General features: G+C 44.3%; 1 protein-coding gene across 4 annotated transcripts in view; it reads left to right on the top strand.

The window, feature by feature from the left end:
* The window catches only part of arhgef10 (Rho guanine nucleotide exchange factor (GEF) 10), a 57,890-nt gene that overhangs the window by 12,143 nt on the left and 24,755 nt on the right, over nt 1-20,992 (top strand). For 2 of the 4 annotated variants that reach the window (XM_086275351.1, XM_086275350.1), the window contains exons 4-23: nt 1,176-1,523; nt 2,299-2,335; nt 2,435-2,523; nt 2,809-2,865; nt 3,193-3,380; nt 3,716-3,832; nt 4,438-4,549; nt 4,751-4,860; nt 4,948-5,025; nt 5,106-5,285; nt 6,035-6,151; nt 6,379-6,471; nt 6,963-7,133; nt 7,630-7,775; nt 7,868-8,052; nt 10,995-11,110; nt 15,845-15,972; nt 17,185-17,285; nt 17,514-17,635; nt 20,886-20,972. In XM_086275351.1, the coding sequence (XP_086131477.1) occupies nt 1,176-1,523; nt 2,299-2,335; nt 2,435-2,523; nt 2,809-2,865; nt 3,193-3,380; nt 3,716-3,832; nt 4,438-4,549; nt 4,751-4,860; nt 4,948-5,025; nt 5,106-5,285; nt 6,035-6,151; nt 6,379-6,471; nt 6,963-7,133; nt 7,630-7,775; nt 7,868-8,052; nt 10,995-11,110; nt 15,845-15,972; nt 17,185-17,285; nt 17,514-17,635; nt 20,886-20,972 (2,582 nt within the window). The remainder of the gene's footprint in view (nt 1-1,175; nt 1,524-2,298; nt 2,336-2,434; nt 2,524-2,808; nt 2,866-3,192; nt 3,381-3,715; nt 3,833-4,437; nt 4,550-4,750; nt 4,861-4,947; nt 5,026-5,105; nt 5,286-6,034; nt 6,152-6,378; nt 6,472-6,962; nt 7,134-7,629; nt 7,776-7,867; nt 8,053-10,994; nt 11,111-15,844; nt 15,973-17,184; nt 17,286-17,513; nt 17,636-20,885; nt 20,973-20,992) is intronic. The other 2 variants (XM_086275352.1, XM_086275353.1) reach the window with 2 other exon arrangements.

Genomic DNA, 20,992 nt, shown 5'->3' with positions numbered 1-20,992 from the left:
AAAGTAGCACCAAATCACAGCAGCAGTCAAGATTTTAGAAACGTGTCCCCAGTGTGAACATCTAAGCTGTTTCAGGTTGGACTGGAATTTTCCCACAACAGAGATGCAAAATAGCAAATGTCCAGTGAGCAGCAGTTAAATGGAAACATGGGACTTTCATAGTCTGAGTGCTCAAAGTGCTTTCTTACCTTTTAATCTAACCGATGCAGGAACTATGGATCAAAGCACCAACCCTTCATAGCTCTTCCTCCTGAGCCTCAGCTGCTCCTCTGTAAGTTGAGAAAAAGCCTTGTTGATTCCAGAGGTCAGAGGAGATTGGCCAGGCTGCCTCGAGCTGATAGGAAGGCAGCGGTAACCACAAATAACTACTGATTATACCTGAGGTATGCAGAAGAGCACCTCTGAAACTGCAACACGTCAAACGTCGAAGCAGATGGGCTACAGAAGGCCACACCGGGTGGCTCTCCTGTCAGCTAAGGACAGGAAACTGAGGCCACCGTTCACACAGGCTCACCAATAAAAGATTTCCTGTTCTGATGAGTCTCCGTGTCTGCTGTGACTTTCAGAACAGGAAATCTAATGAAAGCATGGATCCATCCTGCCTTCTATGAGCGGCTGGGGGGAAATTTTCTCGGCACACTTTGGGCCCCGTCGTGCCAAACGAGCATCGTCTGAACACCACATCTTACCGGAGTGTAGATCATGGCTGTGCCTTTGTGAGCACAGAGACCACATCACGTCTCAAAGCTCAGATCGTCTCAAACTGGTTTCTTGAACATGACGATGAGTTCGCCGTACTCAAACGGACTCCACAGTCACCAGATCTCAATCCAGCAGAGCACCTTTAGGATGTGGTGGCCATGAATCTCTGAGGAATGTTTCCAGCAGTTTGTTGAAGATTTAAGGCAGTTCTGAAGGAGAAATGGGTCTAACAGAGTATTTAAAAAATGAATAATGTTTATATGAACAACTGAGAGACACCAAAATAATCAGACAGCTATGAAAAAGTAAGATTTCATTCATTAAAAGGTTTTTAATGCTCATTTCTAATGTGTGCAGTAGTCGAGTTTATATAGGCAAATAAATATAATAATTTGAGGCCATCTTTGTCTAAATGTAACTATATTTGTAACTATATTTGTAACTGTCAGCTAACTGTATGATCTTTCCTTCAGCAGTCAGTGAAGGCCAGAAAGTATCTGTCAGCGACGCTCGTGCTCCACACGTCGCCCCCGGTTCCTCCTCCCAGGGCAAAGTCAACCCCTACTCTGTGATTGACATCACTTCCTTCCAGCAGCAGCAGCTTGACCAGCAGCACAGACCCGCCTCTCCCACCCCCTCGCCCACGGAGCCCAAAGAACGAGAGGCAGACGGCCAGGATCCTCCCGGCAGCCCTGCTGGCATCGCTTCGGGATACTCGGTGCCTGTCCCGTGTGGCTATGCGACCCCCTCTGGAGTACCGCTCATCACCCCAGCTTACACCACACCTGTCATCATTCGACACCTCTCCGTGGATGAAGATGGTAAATGAAACGAGCACCAGGGGAAACCCGGAGGAGACTTTAATAAACGCTGCTAAATTAAGAGCGAATGCTTCCGAGTTAAAGCAAATGTTTATCAAATTATATCCATAACTGAATCTTCCCTAGCAGTGAAGTTGTTTTTTAATCCCTTTTTCCCTGCTCTCGCTCACGGATGCACAGCTATGACACGTAAACGCGGTCCCGGCTGCTGCGATCCCCCCGGCCTTTCTTCTTTCTCTTGTTTTTCCTAAAGCCTTGCCACAAGGAAGTAGGGTCTAAATTTAGCGCTCCCCAAAGATCCGTGCTGGCTGTAAGGATTTTCCGGTTTCCCTAAAATCTTGCAGTAACTGAGCCCAAGCTTGTGGCCTGGCAGTCCCAGGAGCCTAATTACACTGTAATTATCTAAACAAGGTCACACCATGTTGAAATACTTGTGCTTTTTAGATGTTACAAAGCCAGAGAGTGCAACCATGATATTCATTTGTGCAGTTTTTTGATGAATGCACACAGTACGGGCCTTTTGCTGAAGTTATGACATCTTCCAAGGAAAACAGAAGCACGCAGAAGGAATTTCAATTAGACACATATGTTAGATGAAGTTTTGTGGAAGCACATTTACTCTAAAACATATCCAGGTTAAATTATCCGTGGAATTATCAGTGACCCCTGGTGGCACGTGTGGAAAAGCTTTGCAGTTCTGTGATGTGCTGTTTGGAATGTTTGATTGGGGAAAATAATTCCTGCAGGATTCACACACAGTTCATTTTCCCTGCAGTGATGCTGGTTGGGACTGGGAACGCCTCAGCTGACAGGTGAGTCACATGCGAGCCGTTTGTGCTCATCACAGAGTGCATCGACAGCAACGTCGGGGACATGTTACATTGAAAATGTGTTTTTATGTGTTCTCCAAGTGTTTTCAGTGAAGAGTATCCACCTATCAGAGAAGAGGATGCTTTGGCAAAATGGGCAGCAGATCCTGCCAACACCGCATGGATGGAAAGTAAGGAAACAATTCCGAGTAAGGTCAAAGTTACCGCGGTGCTGCTGCGGTGTCATCTCTCTGCGTTTGCTTCTGCGCAGTCACGACATGCCCGCAGGGTGCTCTCATCTTTTTAAAATGTTCTTATGACACAACTGGATTCCCGGAGACTTCCTTCCCCGTTCGTTTGAGGAAGCACAGCCTTGCGTTTGCCTGTCTTCTAGCTCTCTCCCTGCATCGCATCCTGGCTGTCGCGTTACTGGATCGGTTACGTGGTGTGTAAAAACCGTGCACGTGTCTTTTCAGATCCACATGAGGTGATTTATGATGATGTGCCCAGAGAAAACTCCGACTCCAACACAGGTTTGTGAACTATACTTTATTTTTCTCATTCCACACATTCAGTTTCAAGCTTCCTGTTTTTGATCCCGTCCACTTTCGCTTCTTTCTTCTCGTTTAAAAGTCACCGTTTGACTTATTTAGGCTCAAAAACTCCTGTTTGACTTGTTTATTGACTTTAATGTCACTAATCAATGCTAATTAGATATTTTGATGAGATGAGTGTTGCATTCAGTGAAGCTTGGGACTTCTGACGTGTTCGTTTGCATCATGAAACTTCAAGTTCATTTAAGGTCATAGCCAGACTGTAGTATTTCTGAGTATCACTGCGAGTCGCTCTCATTCGTACAGATCCAGATGAGATGATCTACGACGATGTGGAGCTCGGCGAGGAGGGCGGCTGCAACAGCTCCCTCGACAACGGCTGGAGCTCCAGCGAGTTTGAAAGCTACGACGAAGCCAGCGACGGGGAAGGTCGGCCTGAGAACGGCCTGCCCCACGCCTTCATGAGAGGGAAGCCGCCCCAGAGGAAGACTCATGTGTGTATAAGGATTACTTTTCTCGTCAGCACATTAAACATGCAGCTCAGGATAGCGGGGATAACGCAGCGTGTCTTTCATACAGTTTATGAAAGTGTCTTTTTTACTGTGCTTATTCTTTCCAGTTTACAGCGATGCACACTCGTGCATTCGATGCAGCCCATTCGCTTCTCCTAGTCGTCTTCCTGCACGCTGTGATGATTTGCCTCGTGGTTTTGACACTTCAAAATCACTTTATTTAAAAAACCACCACGTCGACACGAAGGCGAGCGTGGTGGGACTCCTGCTCATTCCCAGTCTGTGTAACCAGTAACGCTTGCTTTGCTTTTGTTTAGCTCTCTCAAGATCTGACACGCTTGAAAGAACACTATGAGAAAAAGATGAAAGATCTAATGGCAAACACAGTGGGAACGGTAGAGCTGCAGCAGTTAAAACAGAAACACGAGCAGAAGGTAAACTGGCTGAGGCTCACCTCATGTGTTTGTACTAGATAAAGTAGTCCCAGCCCTTCACACTCAGTCTGGCTACCTCCACTCTGGGCGTCCTGCTTCTGACTTGGTACCTTCATCCTGCTGTGACGTGAATGAACTTGTGGTGGTGGTGATGGTGGGAGTGCGAGCAGTTCCTTTGCATCCCTTTCTGCCACGTCGACCTGTCTCATTGAATGTTCGTGCGTCGGACGTCCGAAAGGACACATTTAAAGTAACACGTGTTTATTCTTCAGCAAACTGAGACACCAGCAACCGTGTCTCCCAAGCATTTGAACCTTTGTGTTCCATTGTACAGACTGCGATGTCTGTGACATTTAAACCTCGATCTCGCATTATGTTCTTAAAAGCACCACGTTGCTTTTAGCTGATGTCCCAGTTTCTGTCTCCTGTGGTCGCCTCTGCTCTTCTGTCGTCTTGTGTTACGCATTCTGTTCATCCCTCCTCTAACACTGCTCCTGTAGATCGGTTCAGCTCTTCTTTAGCCGTAGGTTTAGACAGACTAAACCAAACCTGGACTAAAAAGGACTCTTCAAATCCTAGTAATGGTGCATTCTGTCTCATCCAAGATGCAAAAGCTGGTGAAGGCTGCCAAGGAAGGAACCAAAGATGGACTGGAGAAAACCAAAGCTGCAGTGAAGAAGGGACGCTCCTTCATCAAAACCAAGTCTTTCTGTCAGGGTTTGTGCTGCTTAAGTTACACTAAAATACACAATTACCTAGGAGTTCAAATCTCATTGACCTCAGCCTCAAGGTCAGAGGTCAGGTTTTCTGAAAATCTTGTAAATGTGGTCACTTGGTGCTTCTAGGAGGCTGAGTCATAGCTTTTTGCTCTTCAGGTGGACTTTAGTGCTTTACTTCCTGTTGTTTCGAATCTTTTAGAGAAGTCGGCCTGTTTTGAGGATGAGGAGTCTGGACTCTTCATCGAGGTGGACTGTTTCAATGTTGAGCCAGTACTGTGTCCAGCACCGGAGGCTCTGTCACAGCAGCAGGTTTGTAACTTTCCCAACTCTAACCTAATCCAGTTATGCTTAACTCTGTGAAATCGCTGGTGAAGGAAACCTGTGTTTGATCCACAGCTGGTCAGAAGATGCATCCTGGGATCTATTTTGGAGAGCGAGAAGAATTATCTCGATTCTCTCAAGAGGATTTTAGAGGTATGCGAGTACAGCTGCGGTGATTGGCGCTTTGGTTCTTAAGTGCATCTTATTACAGTTTGTATTGTCTCCTTCGTCAGCAATACGAGAAGCCCCTGTCGCAGATCGAGCCCAGACTGCTGAGTGACAGGAAACTGAAGATGACTTTCTATCGCGTGCGTGAAATCCTGCAGTGCCACTTCCTGTTCCAGATCGCCCTGGCGAGCCGCGTGGCGGAGTGGGACAGCCTGGAGATGATTGGGGATGTCTTTGTGGCGTCGGTAAGCTCGTGCCATCTTACTTCCTGTCAGACGTCTCACGGAGATATCTAAAGCCTGTCATGTGACACGCCACAGTTCAAATAATAAAACCACAGGATTTCACATTAAAAGCTTTATTTGGACCTGAAGTATTTATAGAGTAAAACAAAAAAAACGTCACCTCATAGGCAAGTTTGAACCTTGAAGAGATTCATTTTTTTTTACCTAAATAACACTGGAGCTAAAGTTCTCACTGCTGTGCCACTCAGCGGTTAAAAAAGCGATAAAAGCCCTCAGAGGGAGCGTCTTTTGTCCCGCACGCTGAAAGGATGACGTCTGAGTCTCGCTTTGCCCATCAGCCAACACTCAGGAGATTCAGTCTGGACAAACTGATGGACAAAACACTGAAAATCCGTTTTCAGCAGCAGACCAGCATCAATCGTTTTCAGTATTCCTATAAATAGTTCTCCGTCTGATGGAACTTTTACCGCTTATTGGTGAACATGACTTAGACAGAAAAGCTTTTTATGTAAATCTTTATGTAACATAACTATATCACACAGCTCTTTGCTTGTGAGCATGAGCATTATTAGACCTAATTTATAAAAAGCATATTTGCACCTTATTAAAGCACCATAGACAAGTTAAAGTGAATTCACATTTTTAATGGTACTGCTGCTGTGGTCTGCATCTTTATAGAGGTTTGGATGATGTCATTTCCTGTAACTGAAGCACATGATGCAGTAAGTAACCCCTGTGTTTATGTGCAGTTCTCCAAGTCCATGGTGCTGGACGCCTATCGCGAGTATGTGAATAACTTCAGCACTGCGATGGCAGTCGTGAGGAAGACGTGCGCCTCCAAACCAGCATTCCTGGAATTCCTCAAGGTTTGAGACCAACACACTAATGTCAAATATTAATCTTACAGGACAGAGTGGAAGTTTGTTTCTCATTAAACTGTTTCATTATTTTGTTGCTGTGCATTTGAATAAAAAAAGCTGTTTTGCTATATATCTGATATCAAATGCAGCTGTTCACATTAAAACAGATTGGTATATTGATTTTCTTACAAAATGAAAGTCTTTACACCAATTGGCCATCTTGTCGCCGACAGCATCGTCAGGAAACCAGCAGTGACCGAATGACTCTGTACGGCCTGATGATGAAGCCTATCCAGAGATTCCCTCAGTTCATTTTGCTGCTGCAGGTATAGTTCACTCTTATTTTCACCTCCTTCACAGTAAAATGCAATGTGCAGCAGGCAGTGTTGTTCATGTGTTCACCAGCAGAGGGAGTGCCGCATTCATAAACCCAGCACTTTGTTTTTCAAAGCTGCGGCTCAAAGCGAGGCAGGGGAATTGCTCTGAAGAGACCTGCTTTCCTCGTCTCTTTTAATCCTGCTTCCCGTTGCCCCGGCATATTTACTATTAATGTCTGCTGCAGGAAAATATCAGTGAAAATGTGGAACACTGGGCCGCTTTCTTTCTTTTTTACACCAGTTTAATAGCAATCAAGACAGCTTGATAATTCGTAGAAGGGCTCTCCATCGATTCTTAAATCTTTAGGATGAATTATGAGGATGTGTGTTATATGTAGAAAGATGGAGTGGGGCAGAACAGGGCTCGGCTGGTATTAGTTGTTGAAAACGGGGTGAAAAAGCATCAAACTGGTGTCTTTTTTTTCTCTCGTCTTCATCAGGACATGTTGAAGAACACACCAGTGGGTCACCCGGACCGCCTGCCCCTGCAGATGGCCCTGACCGAACTGGAGACTCTGGCTGAGAAGCTCAATGAAAAGAAGAGAGAAGCCGACCAGCGCTGCGAGATCCGTCACATCGCAAAGGCCATGAACGAGCGCTACCTCAACAAGGTCTGCACGTTTCTGCGCCGAACCAAAAGTCTACTGATCGGTGGAGACTTTGCTTTTGGCTGATTTATTTTTTAGCATATGCCGTGGCATTTCTCTCAGTCCCAGTGTGGGCGGCCATCAGACACTGGAGCTTCTCTCCTGACTGAATACCTTATTTTTAGTGCATGGCTTAGCACAGCGTTTGCACAAAAACACCAGCTTTCCCCAAGGTATAATTATTCGACTGTCTTCAGCCACCCACTCTGGCATCTGTGCACAGGCGTGTTTACAGGATGGCCTGGATGGGGCAGGCTGTGAGTTCCCCGTAGCCTGGATATTCTCAGAGTCGCTGCATTACTCTTATCCAAAGTGAGAGGATGCAAGAGTGAAATGAGCCATTAATGCCAAATGAAATACGAGGACTCTTAGTCTTTGCTTGTTCTGTATTCCTTCTCCGAGCTGGGTTTTTGTTTAGCGTCTTCAGAGCATTAATGTAGCATATCATCTCTGTCATCAGCTTCTAAGTAACGGCAGCCGCTACTTGATCCGCTCAGACGACATGGTGGAAACGGTCTACAACGAGCGTGGGGAAATCATCAAAACCAAGGAGCGACGCCTGTTCCTGCTCAACGATGTGCTCATGTGTGCCACGCCCAACATCCGGTGAGGGAGACCACAACCCACAAAGTTACATACCTGTGTGAGAATCGGGGGGTTTCATATCAAAGCGTTTTCATCGCTCGTTTCTTTTTCAGATTTCAGGATGGCAGCGGCAGTGGCAGCGGAAGCGTAACACTTGACCAGAAGTTCCTTCTGAAGTGGAGCGTGCCTCTGAGCTTCGTGGAGGTGCTTGAGTTCGGGTCCAGCGAAGACATGGCCGACACCGGCCGCTTCCCTCCTCCTCATTCGGGCGAGAAAGTGGTGATCAGCGCCAAGCCAAGTACGACGCAGTTTCACAGTCAGGGATTTTGTGTCTGCTCGCCCGTCACCTTATTTGTGTCTCTGTTTGGCACAAATCTAGTAACTCATTAGTTTAGTGGATCGTACGGTATCAGCAGTTGAGGGTCGGTCCTCTGACATGAGGAACTGCATCTGCTTCGACTTCCTTAGACCGAGTTGAAAACTGTCACCGTTTCTTAAAAACATCAGTGGAAATATTTATTTCCCAGCCAGCACATGTGTGTTTTTTCCCCTCTGCAGTCCTCAGCTTTGCTGGCTGCCGATCGGGTGATTTCAGTCTTTCCAGTAGGTTCCCCGTCACACACAGCTGCTCGGCCACTTTAAAAGGCCCAGACCAGACAAACAGCAGGCCTAAAAACAGCGTCGCATTCTGCGGTCGCAGCGCTGCACTTTTTATTTCAGGATTCGATCTGTGTTTAAATTTGCCGGGTGTCTGCTGCAATGCTTTGATTACGTATTTTCCCTGGTTTGTCCAAAGTTTGAAGAATTCAAGCAGAGGTCAAAGGTTGGTTCCTTCAGCGCTGTAATTACTGCCGCTGATTACACACTGCGCTCCGGAGCTCACTGACTCTCCACTTCTCTCAAATACTTTGATATAACAGTCAGACTTTTCCTGCCAGTGGTCACACTGTCATCGATCTCTGATCCACACCTGCTGCCCACCAGCTACTTAAACACCTTCTTCTTTTCTCTACCTGCTATTTATGTGCTTTTACTTTTTCCCTGAGTGTAAGCTGCATTCAGCGAGCGCTCCACTGTTTCACATCATCTGCCTCCCATGGAGAGTCCAGCATGTTAACAGATGATGGGGCTGTTCTTGCAGACAGAATCAGATGTAATGGAACTTAATGTTGAGATTATCTACATTACTTAACATTAATACATCAGAGTTTCCTCGCTGTGATGCACTTAGTCTGGAAATAACTTGATTTGTGCGTGTGTGTGTGTGTGTGTGTGTGTGTGTGTGTGTGTGTGTGTGTGTGTGTGTGTGTTAAAAGCTCCTGGACAACTGTGTGTGTGTACGTGTGTGTGTGCATCATCCAGGAACTTTTAACAAGTGGAAACAATTGTTTTCTCAGCCCCGTGTGTGCAGCCAAAAATCCGCTCGCAGACCAGCCTGCAGTGAAGGCAACGCAGGGACTCTCCAGCTATGATGTCATCGTTTTCATGTCTCTCTGCTTAAGTCATCTCTTCCCTACGCTGCACTGCAATTAGACCACCGTGCACACCGGTCATTTGGAGTTGTTTTCCTGCGGCTCTCACGGCCGGTGTGTCATTTGTAGATATTGTGTTTGTTTTTAGGAAGCGTGTAATTGCTGGGGTGACTGTCCTGCTTCTGAAGATGCTCCTGGGCCGGTTTTGTTAGAAAAATCTGGGCAGTTGGTGCTCTCACAAAGAGCCATTCACGAGGTTGGACCCAGTTTGAAATGGGTTACACAGAGCCAGTCTAGTCTGTGGGAATGGTCGCTGCTGTGATGGGGTTATATTCTTGCCTGGGCCTTATTACTTCTGCTAGTAAATACACGTAATAAACAGCAAGTAATGGTACTGATGGTGTGAGAAAGTTAGCACAGAGACCAGTCATATGCAGGTTATAGGGCTTCTTAGCAATAACAATAAAAACAAAGACATTTAAATCATGTAGAAATGTTAATGTTTCAATGATGAAGGTTTATTCCTGTCCCGACCTGCATTCAGCCTCCTGGTCACAGTGTTTAAAGAGACACATGAGCCGTGCAGCTGCCTTAGACGAGCCTGGAACAACAAGAAGCAGTTTCTACTTTGAATAAATTCTGATAAAACTTCAAACCTTTTGTTGTGTTTGCAGACAGAAAGACACCCACGCACAGACGCTACCAAAACCAGAAACACTCCAAGAGCAAATTCCTCATCTGATATCATGATTGTTTCAAGTAAATAAACATGTGAAATATATTTTGGGATCACTGCGATTGAATTGGAGGTCATGCAAACATCAGTGAAACCAAAAACCAATATAGTCTACAGGAGGCCCAGCAGTAGTGCTCACGCATGTGTAAAGATGGCTGTATTTGAACAGCCTCATGCAGGCAAACTCGGAGGGAAACGTTTCAGAGTAACTCTTACAGAGACCACCAACGAACTGGTCATGTACAAACAGGGGTAAGATTTCCCCCGAACGCCCAGTCGTGAGGGAGCCGGGCCGGGTTACCATGGAGCTGCAGTCGGAGTCAGACTTTGTGACTATTGTACGAGAGTATGAAAGAGGAGAGAAGAATAACAGACGCAAACAGAGCTGAAGGCATTCTGGATCTCCCAGAGTTGCAGTTTAACTCTTTGTTCGCTGCAGACCTTCACACGCAGACTTAGCAAGTGTTTTCCTCTTGCTCTCTGCTGCAAGTGCTGTTCTTCATGGGCAGATCAGCTGACTGACGGAGAGCGATGGAGGCCGGTGCCCTGACAGACCTTTAATCCGGTCTGTGCTGCAGTGTTTTTTCCATAGATGCAGAACTGCAACAGTTGCTGTAACATCACGTTGGATTACTAGCTTCCACAAGGGGCAGACAGGAAGCTGGAAACCTGTTTCCGCCCACATAGAGCAGGTACAGGTGGGAGGAACAGAGGATGATTTACACTGACATGCATCAACAAACAGCATTAGATGTTTGTCCCCTGAAAGCTAACGCTGGCTGGTTCACAGGGGTGAGAATTACTGCCACGCCTGCAGAGCTGTCACTGTCCGTGTGGGAGGACAACTGCTTATCTAATCACCCTGACTTTGCTCATTCAGCTTCCTCTGAGCCATGCTGTCTGTCCGTTTGTAATACTTTAATTTGGGATTGTAGTCACTGCTGCTCTTTTGCTACTGTATGAGCCATTATTACACTTTTATTACATTTGATTTGATGTGAATCAACCGCCTGAAAATGTGTTTCTGTGTAGATAAACTGTACATGGGCCCCGGTCAGCTGTACCAAGACCTGCAGAACCTAATCCATGATCTCAGCCTGGTCAACCAGATCTCCACCATGATTGGCAGCCTCAAGGGAAACTACCAGGTACTCCGCTGCATGATATAGTTAATTATGTCTAAAATAGAGTCAGTCTGAGAAAAATCTGGGTCTCAGAGGTAAAGTCCCGACATTTTAGGTAAAATCAAACTGAACATGAGTCTAAAACATGGGAGCTTTTTGGGATTTCCTGTCTATTAATACTCTTGGAAGGTTGTGAGAGTTGACACACACTAATGTTCTTTTAATGGATGTACCTAGGGACCTAAAATCATATTCATGAAGCCTCCTCTCACATGTCCACAAGGACCAGTTTGCTCTGTGTTTGTATGATGCTGTAAAATGTGCCTTTGTGGGCAGTTTGTCTGAGGAGGATGAGGAGTCTCCTGCATCCTGGTTTGTACTGTTCAAACCTGTCATATCGTGTAGCTGCGCATACACACAAGCCTGCCTGTGCTCGTGGGGTGTAAGCAGGTGTGTAAGTAAGTAAAATGTATTTATAAAGCACATTTCACAGATAAAAATCACAAAGTGCTTCACAATAAAATCAGAAATACAAATAAAATAATATAAAACAGTGAAAAAATTAATTAAAAGCTCGTTTGTATAAAAACATCTGCAGCTGCTTTTTAAAGGAGTCAACGGCACGGAGTCCCACAGCCTCGGTGCCTGAAAAGCTCGATCCCCACGTGTTTTAAACCCAGTACGAGGGACCACCAGTAACCTTTGACCTGACGACCTGAGTGCTCGAGATGTAGCATGAGGTTTCAGCAGGTCAGAGATGTACTGGGGAGCTTCACCGTGCAGAGCTCTAAAAGTTACAACTAAAATTTTAAAATGCACCCTAAAATTTACCCAATGAAGAGAAGCCAAAACTGGAGCAATGTGTGACCTCTTGTTTGTACCAGTTAAAAGTCTTGCCGCAGCATTCTGTACAGTCTGAAGGCGATCCAGAGCTGGTTTGTTGAGACACGTAAAAAGACCGTTACAATAATCCAAACGAGAAGACATAAAAGCATGAATCATCTCAAGGTCTGCCTTTGACACCAGTCTGAGTTTAGAAATGTTTCTTAGATGATAAAAACAGTTCTGGACAAGTTTTTTAGAGTGTTTCTCAAGAACTGTCAAATATAACACCCAAGTTTCTGAGACGCGACTGAAATGAAGGGTCTAAAAAACTGATATGCTGCTTAATTTCTGAGAGCATGTGATCAGGTGCAACAATCAAGGTTTCTGTTTTATCTGTATTTAACTGGAGGAAACTGTCATTTAACCATTGTTTGATCTCAGACAGACAATTATTTAAACACGACAATTTATAAAACTCAGAAGCTTTGAAAGAACAGTATAACTGAATGTCATCAGCATAGAGATGATAAGAAATATTATTGTAACGTCTGATAATTTGGCCTATGGTAAATGGCCTGCATTTGTATAGCGCTTTTCTAGTCCCTAAGGACCCCAAAGCGCTTCACACTACATTCAGTCATTCACCCATTCACACACACATTCACACACTGGCGATGGCAAGCTACATTGTAGCCACAGCTGCCCTGGGGCGCACTGACAGAGGCGAGGATATACAGCAAAAAGTGAATAGGACCTAAAACAGATCCTTGAGGTGCCCCAGAAGGCAGAACTGATGTTTCCGACAGCACATGATTCATACAGACAGTAAAGGATCTCTCAGATAGCTGCGACATAAACCATTTAAAACAACACCAGTAATCCCAAACAAGTCCTTCAGCCTATTTATCAGGATGCTGTGATCAACAATATCAAAAGCAGAGCTGAGATCCAGCAGAACCAGAACGGTGTACTCTCCTGACTCTGCTGCCATCAGTGTCACCACACGCTTTAAGCAAAGCGGTTTCAGTGGAGTGTAATGTGCAGAAACCAGACTGGAAAATGTCCAGAACATTGTTCTTCTCCAAAACGTTAAGTTGTTCTGCAACTGTTTCTTCCAAGGTCTTTGACACCAACGGTCATTTTGATATTGGCCTGTAACTGCTTGGTCCAAATTTGGTTTCTTTAATATTGGTTCAACAATAGCTTGTTTAAAATAGCTGGAAACTGAGCCAGTATAAAGAGAAGTATTCATTATTTCCAGAATACAGAGGTCAATAGAGTCAAACACACCAATGAAAAATGATGGAGGACGTACATCAAGGTGGCTTGAAGTCAGTTTCACATGACCAAGCAGACACTGATGTCCTGTAAGGTAACAGGAGTAACAGAGGAGCAGGTATCAGCAGCGTGTCAGTGTGATACTGGGAGGATGATGGAGAAATATTTGACCTGACAGCAGCGACCTTATTAACAAAAGTCATTACAATCAGATGTAGTATAGACTGTGTGTGTCTCTGTGTGTGTACTTGTTTAGACATCTTTGTGGGGACCACAAATTGGAATGTTATTGTACTTATGGGGACAAAATGCCGTCCCCACGAGTTTGAAGCCATTTTTGAGACTCAAAATGTGGTTTTAGTGTCAGGGTTACATTTGGGTTATGGTTAAGTTGAAAAGTTGAAGCTAAGGGTCAGGGTTAGGCATTCACTTTTGATGGTTAGTGTGTGTGTGTGTGTGTGTGTGTGTGTGTGTGTGTGTGTGTGTGTGTGTGTGTGGTGCTTGTAGATCTGTCAGATGAAGAAGCTCTCAGAGAGACGCGTGTCAGAGACGGGAGGTTTGGACACTGATGCAAAGGGAAAGGAGAGAAAGTCTGATATTTGTGAGCACGGCTAAAAACAAACTTCTAAATGTTGAGGCTTCTCTTAATTAGAAGTGTTTACCAAAACTCTTCTCGTGTCAAGTCTCGATGTCACTTCAGGGTTTTCCTGATTTTCCTGTCGTAGAATCTTATTCTTGGCCTGTTTGTGCAGATGCTTAGTATGCGAGCTAATCTGTGCCGCTGTAATAATTTATGAGACATTAAGCCAGAGACAACATTTGTAGACGTGTTGATTCTAGAGATGGACCGATCCGATATTACGTATCGGTATCGGTCCGATACTGACCTAAATTACTGGATCGGATATCGGAGAAAAATAAAAAATGTAATCCGATCCATTAAATATCACGAAAGCACCTCACAAAACTTGCAACACGCCGTAACTCACCTCAGAACGTTAGCACGTCGGAACAGTATGCATCACGTGATAGAGCGGCTGTGGCATGCAGGACCTGTCGGTGGTCTGGATAGCATGTGGAGCTTCGCTAGCAACCCGGCATTTCATCTCCGACAAAGTTATCCCCGAGAGAAGTAAAGCAAGTGTGTAAGTCCATCTCTGAATGTTTGTAAAGCATTCCTGCGTTAAGCTTACCAAACGATATATGGAGCGACTGCCTCTTCTTGCTGCTACTTCAATCATGAAACTGCTTAACGATCAGCTGATCGGCTTTTCTGTCGCGAGTCCGTCTCTCTGGTTTGTTTTTGGCCCACTTTGCACCAGAAAGAGGAAACCATCGGCTGAACAACAGCAGCACGTTTAAGCTTGATAAGCTGTTGTTAGAATTTATTTATTATTACTTTCTACTCGAGGATCTTTTTCTACGTAGCTGACGGCTGGTAACTGTGCAGGGGCGGATCTAGCAAAGTTTAGCCAGGGGGGCCGATAGGGCATTAACTGGGAAAAGGGGGCACAAAGACATACTTTTCTTTCTTATTCTCATTTAAAATGTCTAGCTTTTAATAAATAATTATCCGAATCTTACACCCAAAGTTTTAATTTGATGTAAAATGAATAGAAGTCCATTACTGTATATAGTGACTATTAAGTCTAATATATATACCCTAGTAAGCTATAGTACTTTTTCCTTTGGGAAGGTACCATCTGTGCAGTCTGCAATTTTGTTGAAGAAAGATGTTGAATCTATTTAATATTTCTTGAAAAATAATTGATTTCTGTGCATTTTTTTTCACACTGCATCAAATTAAGGTTGATTACGTTGATTAAGCATCATGAGGTGGAGTGTGAGGGGTGGTTCCTTATTTTTTATTTATTTATTTTTGTTGTTGCTGGGAGTTGGAACCCTATTAGTTAGGTTGCTTAATATTTACGCTAAGTACTCTTTAAAATACCAGAATAGGGAGGATGGTGTAGGTTTAAGTTTATTAGATTGATCAGTATTGCTGAACTATGAAATTTTTTTTTTTTGCATATAGGTATAACAGAATAGCTTTAGTGTAGTTGTTGTTTTAAACTTGAGTATGAACTTATACAAAATGCAGCAAGATATTAAAAAAAAAACAGTTTTGTTGTATCGGATTCATATCGGTATCGGCAGATATCCAAATTTATGATATCGGTATCGGTATCGGACATAAAAAAGTGGTATCGTGCCATCTCTAGTTGATTCATCCAAAGCATTTTATTTAGCAAACTAATGATAATAACTTGGCCGCTGCAACAAGCGTCGAAAACTGGAAGTCTCCTCGAGCGCGTGTCGACGAGAATTAGAAAGTAGATGTGTCAAAAGTTGCATAAGTAATAGCTCTGTGTTAGAGCGCATTAGAGTGACAGCTGTTTTCTATTTTGGCTTCAGTCAATGCAGATAACAGTATTAGCAGCGGATTCTCTTAGGAATAGCTTTCATTTGAACTTGAATCGCACTAATGGCTCTAAATAAATGCTGTTATGATTTATTGATGACGTGATACTCTGAGGTGGATTCGTTTACCTCCATGGCCCATTGTTATTCCCATTCCTTCTCCCTCTTAAATCTTTTTCCATTCCTCTGCCTTTGTCTCTCTGTTTCTCCTCTCTCCGTTATTCTTTTCTGCAGAATGTAAATCCCACCGTGGCCCAAGACTGGGTATCAGGACTCCAGAGGCTGATACTGAAGAAGGAGGAGGAGATCAGGGCAGCTGACCGGTGTAGGATCCAGCTCCAGCTGCCTGGCAAACAAGACAAGTTTGTGCTTTTCTCACATTTTTAGCTTCAGGTTTCAATGTCTCGATCCTCCTCACCCCCCCAGGAGTTCATGTTTATCCTAGGTTTGCCTTTATCCCCCTTTACCCTGCTTTCCCCGTCTGCCCCCCCAATCTCTGGATGTATTTCGAGCCTGTTTGGATAAACAGGTTTCTGCACCAGCTCTAATCTGAGGCATGAATCACAGCAGTGGAAATGTGCATCAGTGCTAGCAGTCACAGTCTGCCCAGCTGCTGCTGAATACAAACGCTCATGTCATACGTCTACACGCCGTCTTATAGTCTGCACGTGGCCTCCCAAGGGTGCACCTTGTTTTGGCTTTTTCACATTCCCTGTGAGCGTAACTGTTTCCTGGCTCGCCCTCTCGCTTTCTCCCGACTACATTTACCCGGTGAGATTATCCATGGGTATGTTTGGAAAGGCAGCTGTAGCTCTCTAATCCCTCCCCTTGTTTCTCAGAAACACGTCTCAGCATCAGGCACTGACAGCAGTGAGCCCTCCACCCGCACACAGCAAGAATATATATAAATGTATAATGTGCGCACCAGATCCTTACAGAAGTGATCATTGGTATTGATTTCCACTGCGTTCCTCTCGCTCTGTCCTCGTGTCAGCGCTCGGTAATCAGGCAGACGTCGTTCAAGCCTGACGCGGGCCTTCTCCTGTGATGCAGGCGGTGTTTAAGTGCAGTGCTTCTGCTCAGTTGCTCTGTTTGCAGGAATATTCAAACATTAAAGTGCCGCTTAGAGGAATGTAAATGCACGTGATCGAGGACAATCTCGCTAAAACATCTCTGAAGGTTTTTGGGCACAAATCGGATGTTATCTTGTTATCTCTGTCTGCAGACCGACACTTTAACATCTTCCTTTTTTTCATCGGCTGATCCCTTTATGGGTCGCCACAGAGCATCAACTTCCTCCATCTCACCCCGGCCCTACCATCCTCCTCTGTCACACCACCCCTCTGCATGTCCTCCTTCACTACATCCATCATCCTCCTCTGAGGTCTTCCTCTTTTCCTCCTGCCTGCAGCTCCGTCTTCATCATCCCTGTCAAATACATCCACCCTTCTCCCTCTGCACATGTCCGAACCTGAGCCAACTGCTGTTGGGATTTGACGCTATGTAAATAAAATTGAAAAAATCGAGTAATAATTTTTTTTATTCATGCGTGTTTTGGTCGTCTCTGTTTGCAGGGCGGGGAAGCCGACCTACTTCAGTGCAGTGTTCAATACCCTCAGCCCAGCCATCAAACAGTCATGGATCAGCAACTTGCAGATGGCGAAGCTGGCTCTCGGTACAGTACACCTGCTCTCTCTTACTTTTTTTTATTCTTTCTGCATCTATACATGATGATCATTCATTTTATTAATCGTAAATATTAGATATGCAATGTTAAATCTGTTTTATAAATTACTGCCTAGTAGTTGCTCAGATATATTAGAGCGAGGAAGCTGTGTCACAGTTCCTTATGCTCACTGCGTGGTTCACATCATTGAACTGTGTGTGTGTGTGTGTGTGTCAGAGGAGGACAATGTGCAGGGCTGGTTCTTTGCAGAGGATGATGGAAATCAAATGAAGAAGCAGAAACACCCCCTGCTGCTTCGACAAATGCCCGTGGTCATGTCCAAACTGCAGGAGTTTAAGGTGAGGCGCTTTGTTTTCTTTCCCCTTCGATCATCTGCGCAGCGACTCGGTGGATCAGTTGGTTCGAGCTGTGTCACAATGATGCCACATAACTGTGGCAGGTGTAGTTCACAGGTACCACAGGCCACACTGAAGTAATACGGTGTTTCTTGCAGCGCTGGCTAAAATAATCTCACCTGACCGAATGGATTAGAGGTCGTTTTATTTTGGTCGTGTTAGTTCACTCAGTGAAAAATAGCACACTGCATGTGATTGTGGTGTTCACTGATTTGCTGCTGGTGTGAAAATAGCAGTTAATCTTTTCATTTATCTATAAATATGTGATATTGCAGCAAGAGTAGAAAATGAAGCTAAAAAGTTGTAGCTTGTAAACGTTCATACCTTCTGACTTAGTCTTCAGTGTCAGGGCTCAGTTTGGATGCAACAGCCAATAAGGTGGAAGAATCACTCAAAGTATGAGTTCACCTTCTTAATATTATAAAAACACTTTACCTGGTGTTGTCTGTCATTGATTGACCAGCTGGATCAATAATACTGTAAATACATGATTATCTGCTCAGGAAACAGACACATAAATCCCTCTGTGTGAGTCAACTTGAGAAATTAGCTCAAAGATGTCATGACTGGTTTTTTCCCACTGTGGTGGAACAACGCTGTGGTCGTCATTTTGAAACACAGTTTTCCTGTTTTGAAGAATTCCTCTGCAGCGTCATCAGATTTATTTAAACTTCTCTTACTACAATTCAACTGCTCAGAGCAAATTTTAATTACACTTTAGTGATGGGATTTCCGGCTCTTTTTAGAGATCCGGCTCTTTCGGTTCGGCTCACTAAAAAGAGCCGGCTCTTTCGGCTCCGAACCGACTCTTCAGGTTGTTTTGTTGCTTTAATTAATTTATTATTAACAATAATATAAAATTATGCACAAAAGGAATTACTAACGTAAAAACAAGTGGTTTTATTTATATATGTTTATATATAAATATATGCGGTGGCCCCTAGAGACAAAACACGTACAAACTCCAAAACACATTTCTAGCATGAACTGAACTTCCAAAGCAGAGCTACTAGATCACTTAAATTACACAATTGAAAGCATGTGTGTATTGTTTGTGTATTTATACACAGGCACTCATATATATATTCAAATAATTTAAAAAAAAGTTCATTTACCTGTTATTACCACACACCAAATCCGGTCGTTGGTACTTGCTGGCTTGTGTAGCCACAAGATAACAAAGGCTCAACACTGCGCCCAGCATCCTGGAGCACTTCTGTTGTCTTTTGTACGTGTTTTGAGTTTTTATGTGCTTCTGAGTTTTTACGTGCTTCGGAGTTTGTACGTGTTTTTACGTGTTTTGGAGTTTTTACGTGTTTTGGAGTTTTTACGTGTTTTGGAGTTTTTACGTGTTTTGGAGTTTGTACATGTTTCAGAGTTCGTACGTGATTTGAAGTTTGTATGTGCTTTGTCTCTAGGGGCCACCGTAAATATACTTTTATTTATTCACTCCACATAAAATGTAATAAATAAATCATATAATACAAAAATCAACTATTCACATTTCAAGTTTTAACTATTTAAATTTTCAGCTTTTTCCTTTCACAAATTTAAAGTGAAAAGAACACAAAACACTGCAAACCACAACACAATTAAATATAAATTATAATATGAAAACTAAAAGAACATGCATATTCTCTGTCATATGGACCTGCATGAATAAACTTTCTCAATCCTTTATCATCTGCAACCGAAAATAGTTGTGGATGATTACTATACCTTTCTAATGTTGTTGTCCCTGCCTCTCTTTCTCTCTCTCTGGCTCTGTTCCTGTGCTACTGAGTGTAACTACCGCCCCTCCCCCCTCTGCCCAGCGTAAAGCACAAGGCTCGCGTGCAGAGTGAAGCGGGAAAAAAGTGCGAGAGAGAGGCTGAGAGAAAGAAAAAAAAAAAAAAAACCCACGTGACGGCTCGCGATAAGGAGCCGGCTCGCGTCGTTCACGTCAAAGAGCCGGCTCGTTCGCGAACGACCCATCACTATTACACTTGACTTGTGATGAATTTTTGGTGGGAAAAAGCAGTAATCTGGGACGTCTAATTCACCGCTCACACACCGCGACGCCGTCACGTACGGCCGTGTGGCAGGCAGGATTTGGACACAAATGCTGGACACGGGAGACAGGAAATGAACGCTGCTCTCAACAAAACACAACACAAAGGCTGGCCAGAAACAAGGAATCCAAAATCCAGGGACACGCACAGCGATGAGGGATGAGGGCAGACCGGAGACACCTGGGAGGACGGCTGAGCCTCACCGAGAGAACGAAAAAGGAAACTAAACCCAAAGCAGACAAAAGACTAACAAACGGGAAGCAACTGAATTTGGGAAAAGAAATGCAGATTTGACACAGAGAGCACAGGAGGGTGGGAAAAATCTCAGGACGATACGAAGCTTTTTGAGTTCCCAGTTTTCTTGTATGTTGATGTCATTTTGTATCATGTTTTATGTTGTTGTTCACTTTGTTAACCGTGAGTTTATTCTATAGTGTCTACGTTGTTCTGTTTAGCACCTTGATTATTAGATTCTCTGTGTGTCTCTGTGTTTGTGTCTCTGTGTGTCTCTGTGTTTGTGTCTCTGTGTTTGTGTCTCTGTGTGTGTTTGTGTCTGTGTCTCTGTGTGTGTTTGTGTCTGTGTGTGTGTGTGTGTCTCTGTGTTTGTGTCTCTGTGTGTGTTTGTGTCTGTGTCTCTGTGTGTGTTTGTGTCTGTGTGTGTGTGTGTGTCTCTGTGGTTGTGTCTCTGAGTGTATGTGTGTGTGTGTGTGTGTGTGTGTGTGTGTGTGTGTCTCTGTGGTGTGAGGTTTTGTTTCCCCTTCATGTTCCACCGTTTCCTGTTTTATTGTGAAAGTCTCGTGTGTCCATGTTCCGTGTGTTTAGTTCCGCTTCCCCTGCAGCGTCATGCTAATCCGTGTCAGCTGTGTTCCCCGTGTGTTCTCGCTTCCCTTGTTATCCTGTATATGTCAGCGTGGTTGTGTTTCTCGGTGTGTCCCAGTGTGTTTTTGTATGATTTTCCATTCAGCTAATAAAGCTGTGTTTTTTACACAGCCAGCTCATGACAAACACACTTTTTAAATGAACATGTCCTTACTCTTCAACACGTTCACGCTTGTTCTCAGGAGGACCTCGCGGAGACTGTCAAGTCATTTCTTTGTGAACGTGTCAGATAAACTCTGGTGTTTTTTCCTGTTCTGTGGCAGGTGGAGTGTGCTGTCCACAACCCGGAGCCCCACATCAACACAGACAGCACAGCAGACACTCCAGTGGTGGGACATGGATGTGTCTGGGTGAGACGCTTTGTTATGCA

This window comes from Aulonocara sp. 'chitande type north' Nkhata Bay, linkage group LG19 (assembly GCF_057382095.1).
Source record: "Aulonocara sp. 'chitande type north' Nkhata Bay isolate Kocher_YH1m ecotype deep benthic linkage group LG19, A_spYH_male_GT1.1, whole genome shotgun sequence".
In the NCBI taxonomy this organism is placed as follows: domain Eukaryota; kingdom Metazoa; phylum Chordata; class Actinopteri; order Cichliformes; family Cichlidae; genus Aulonocara; species Aulonocara sp. 'chitande type north' Nkhata Bay.
This window is presented reverse-complemented; position numbering and strand designations above follow the sequence as displayed.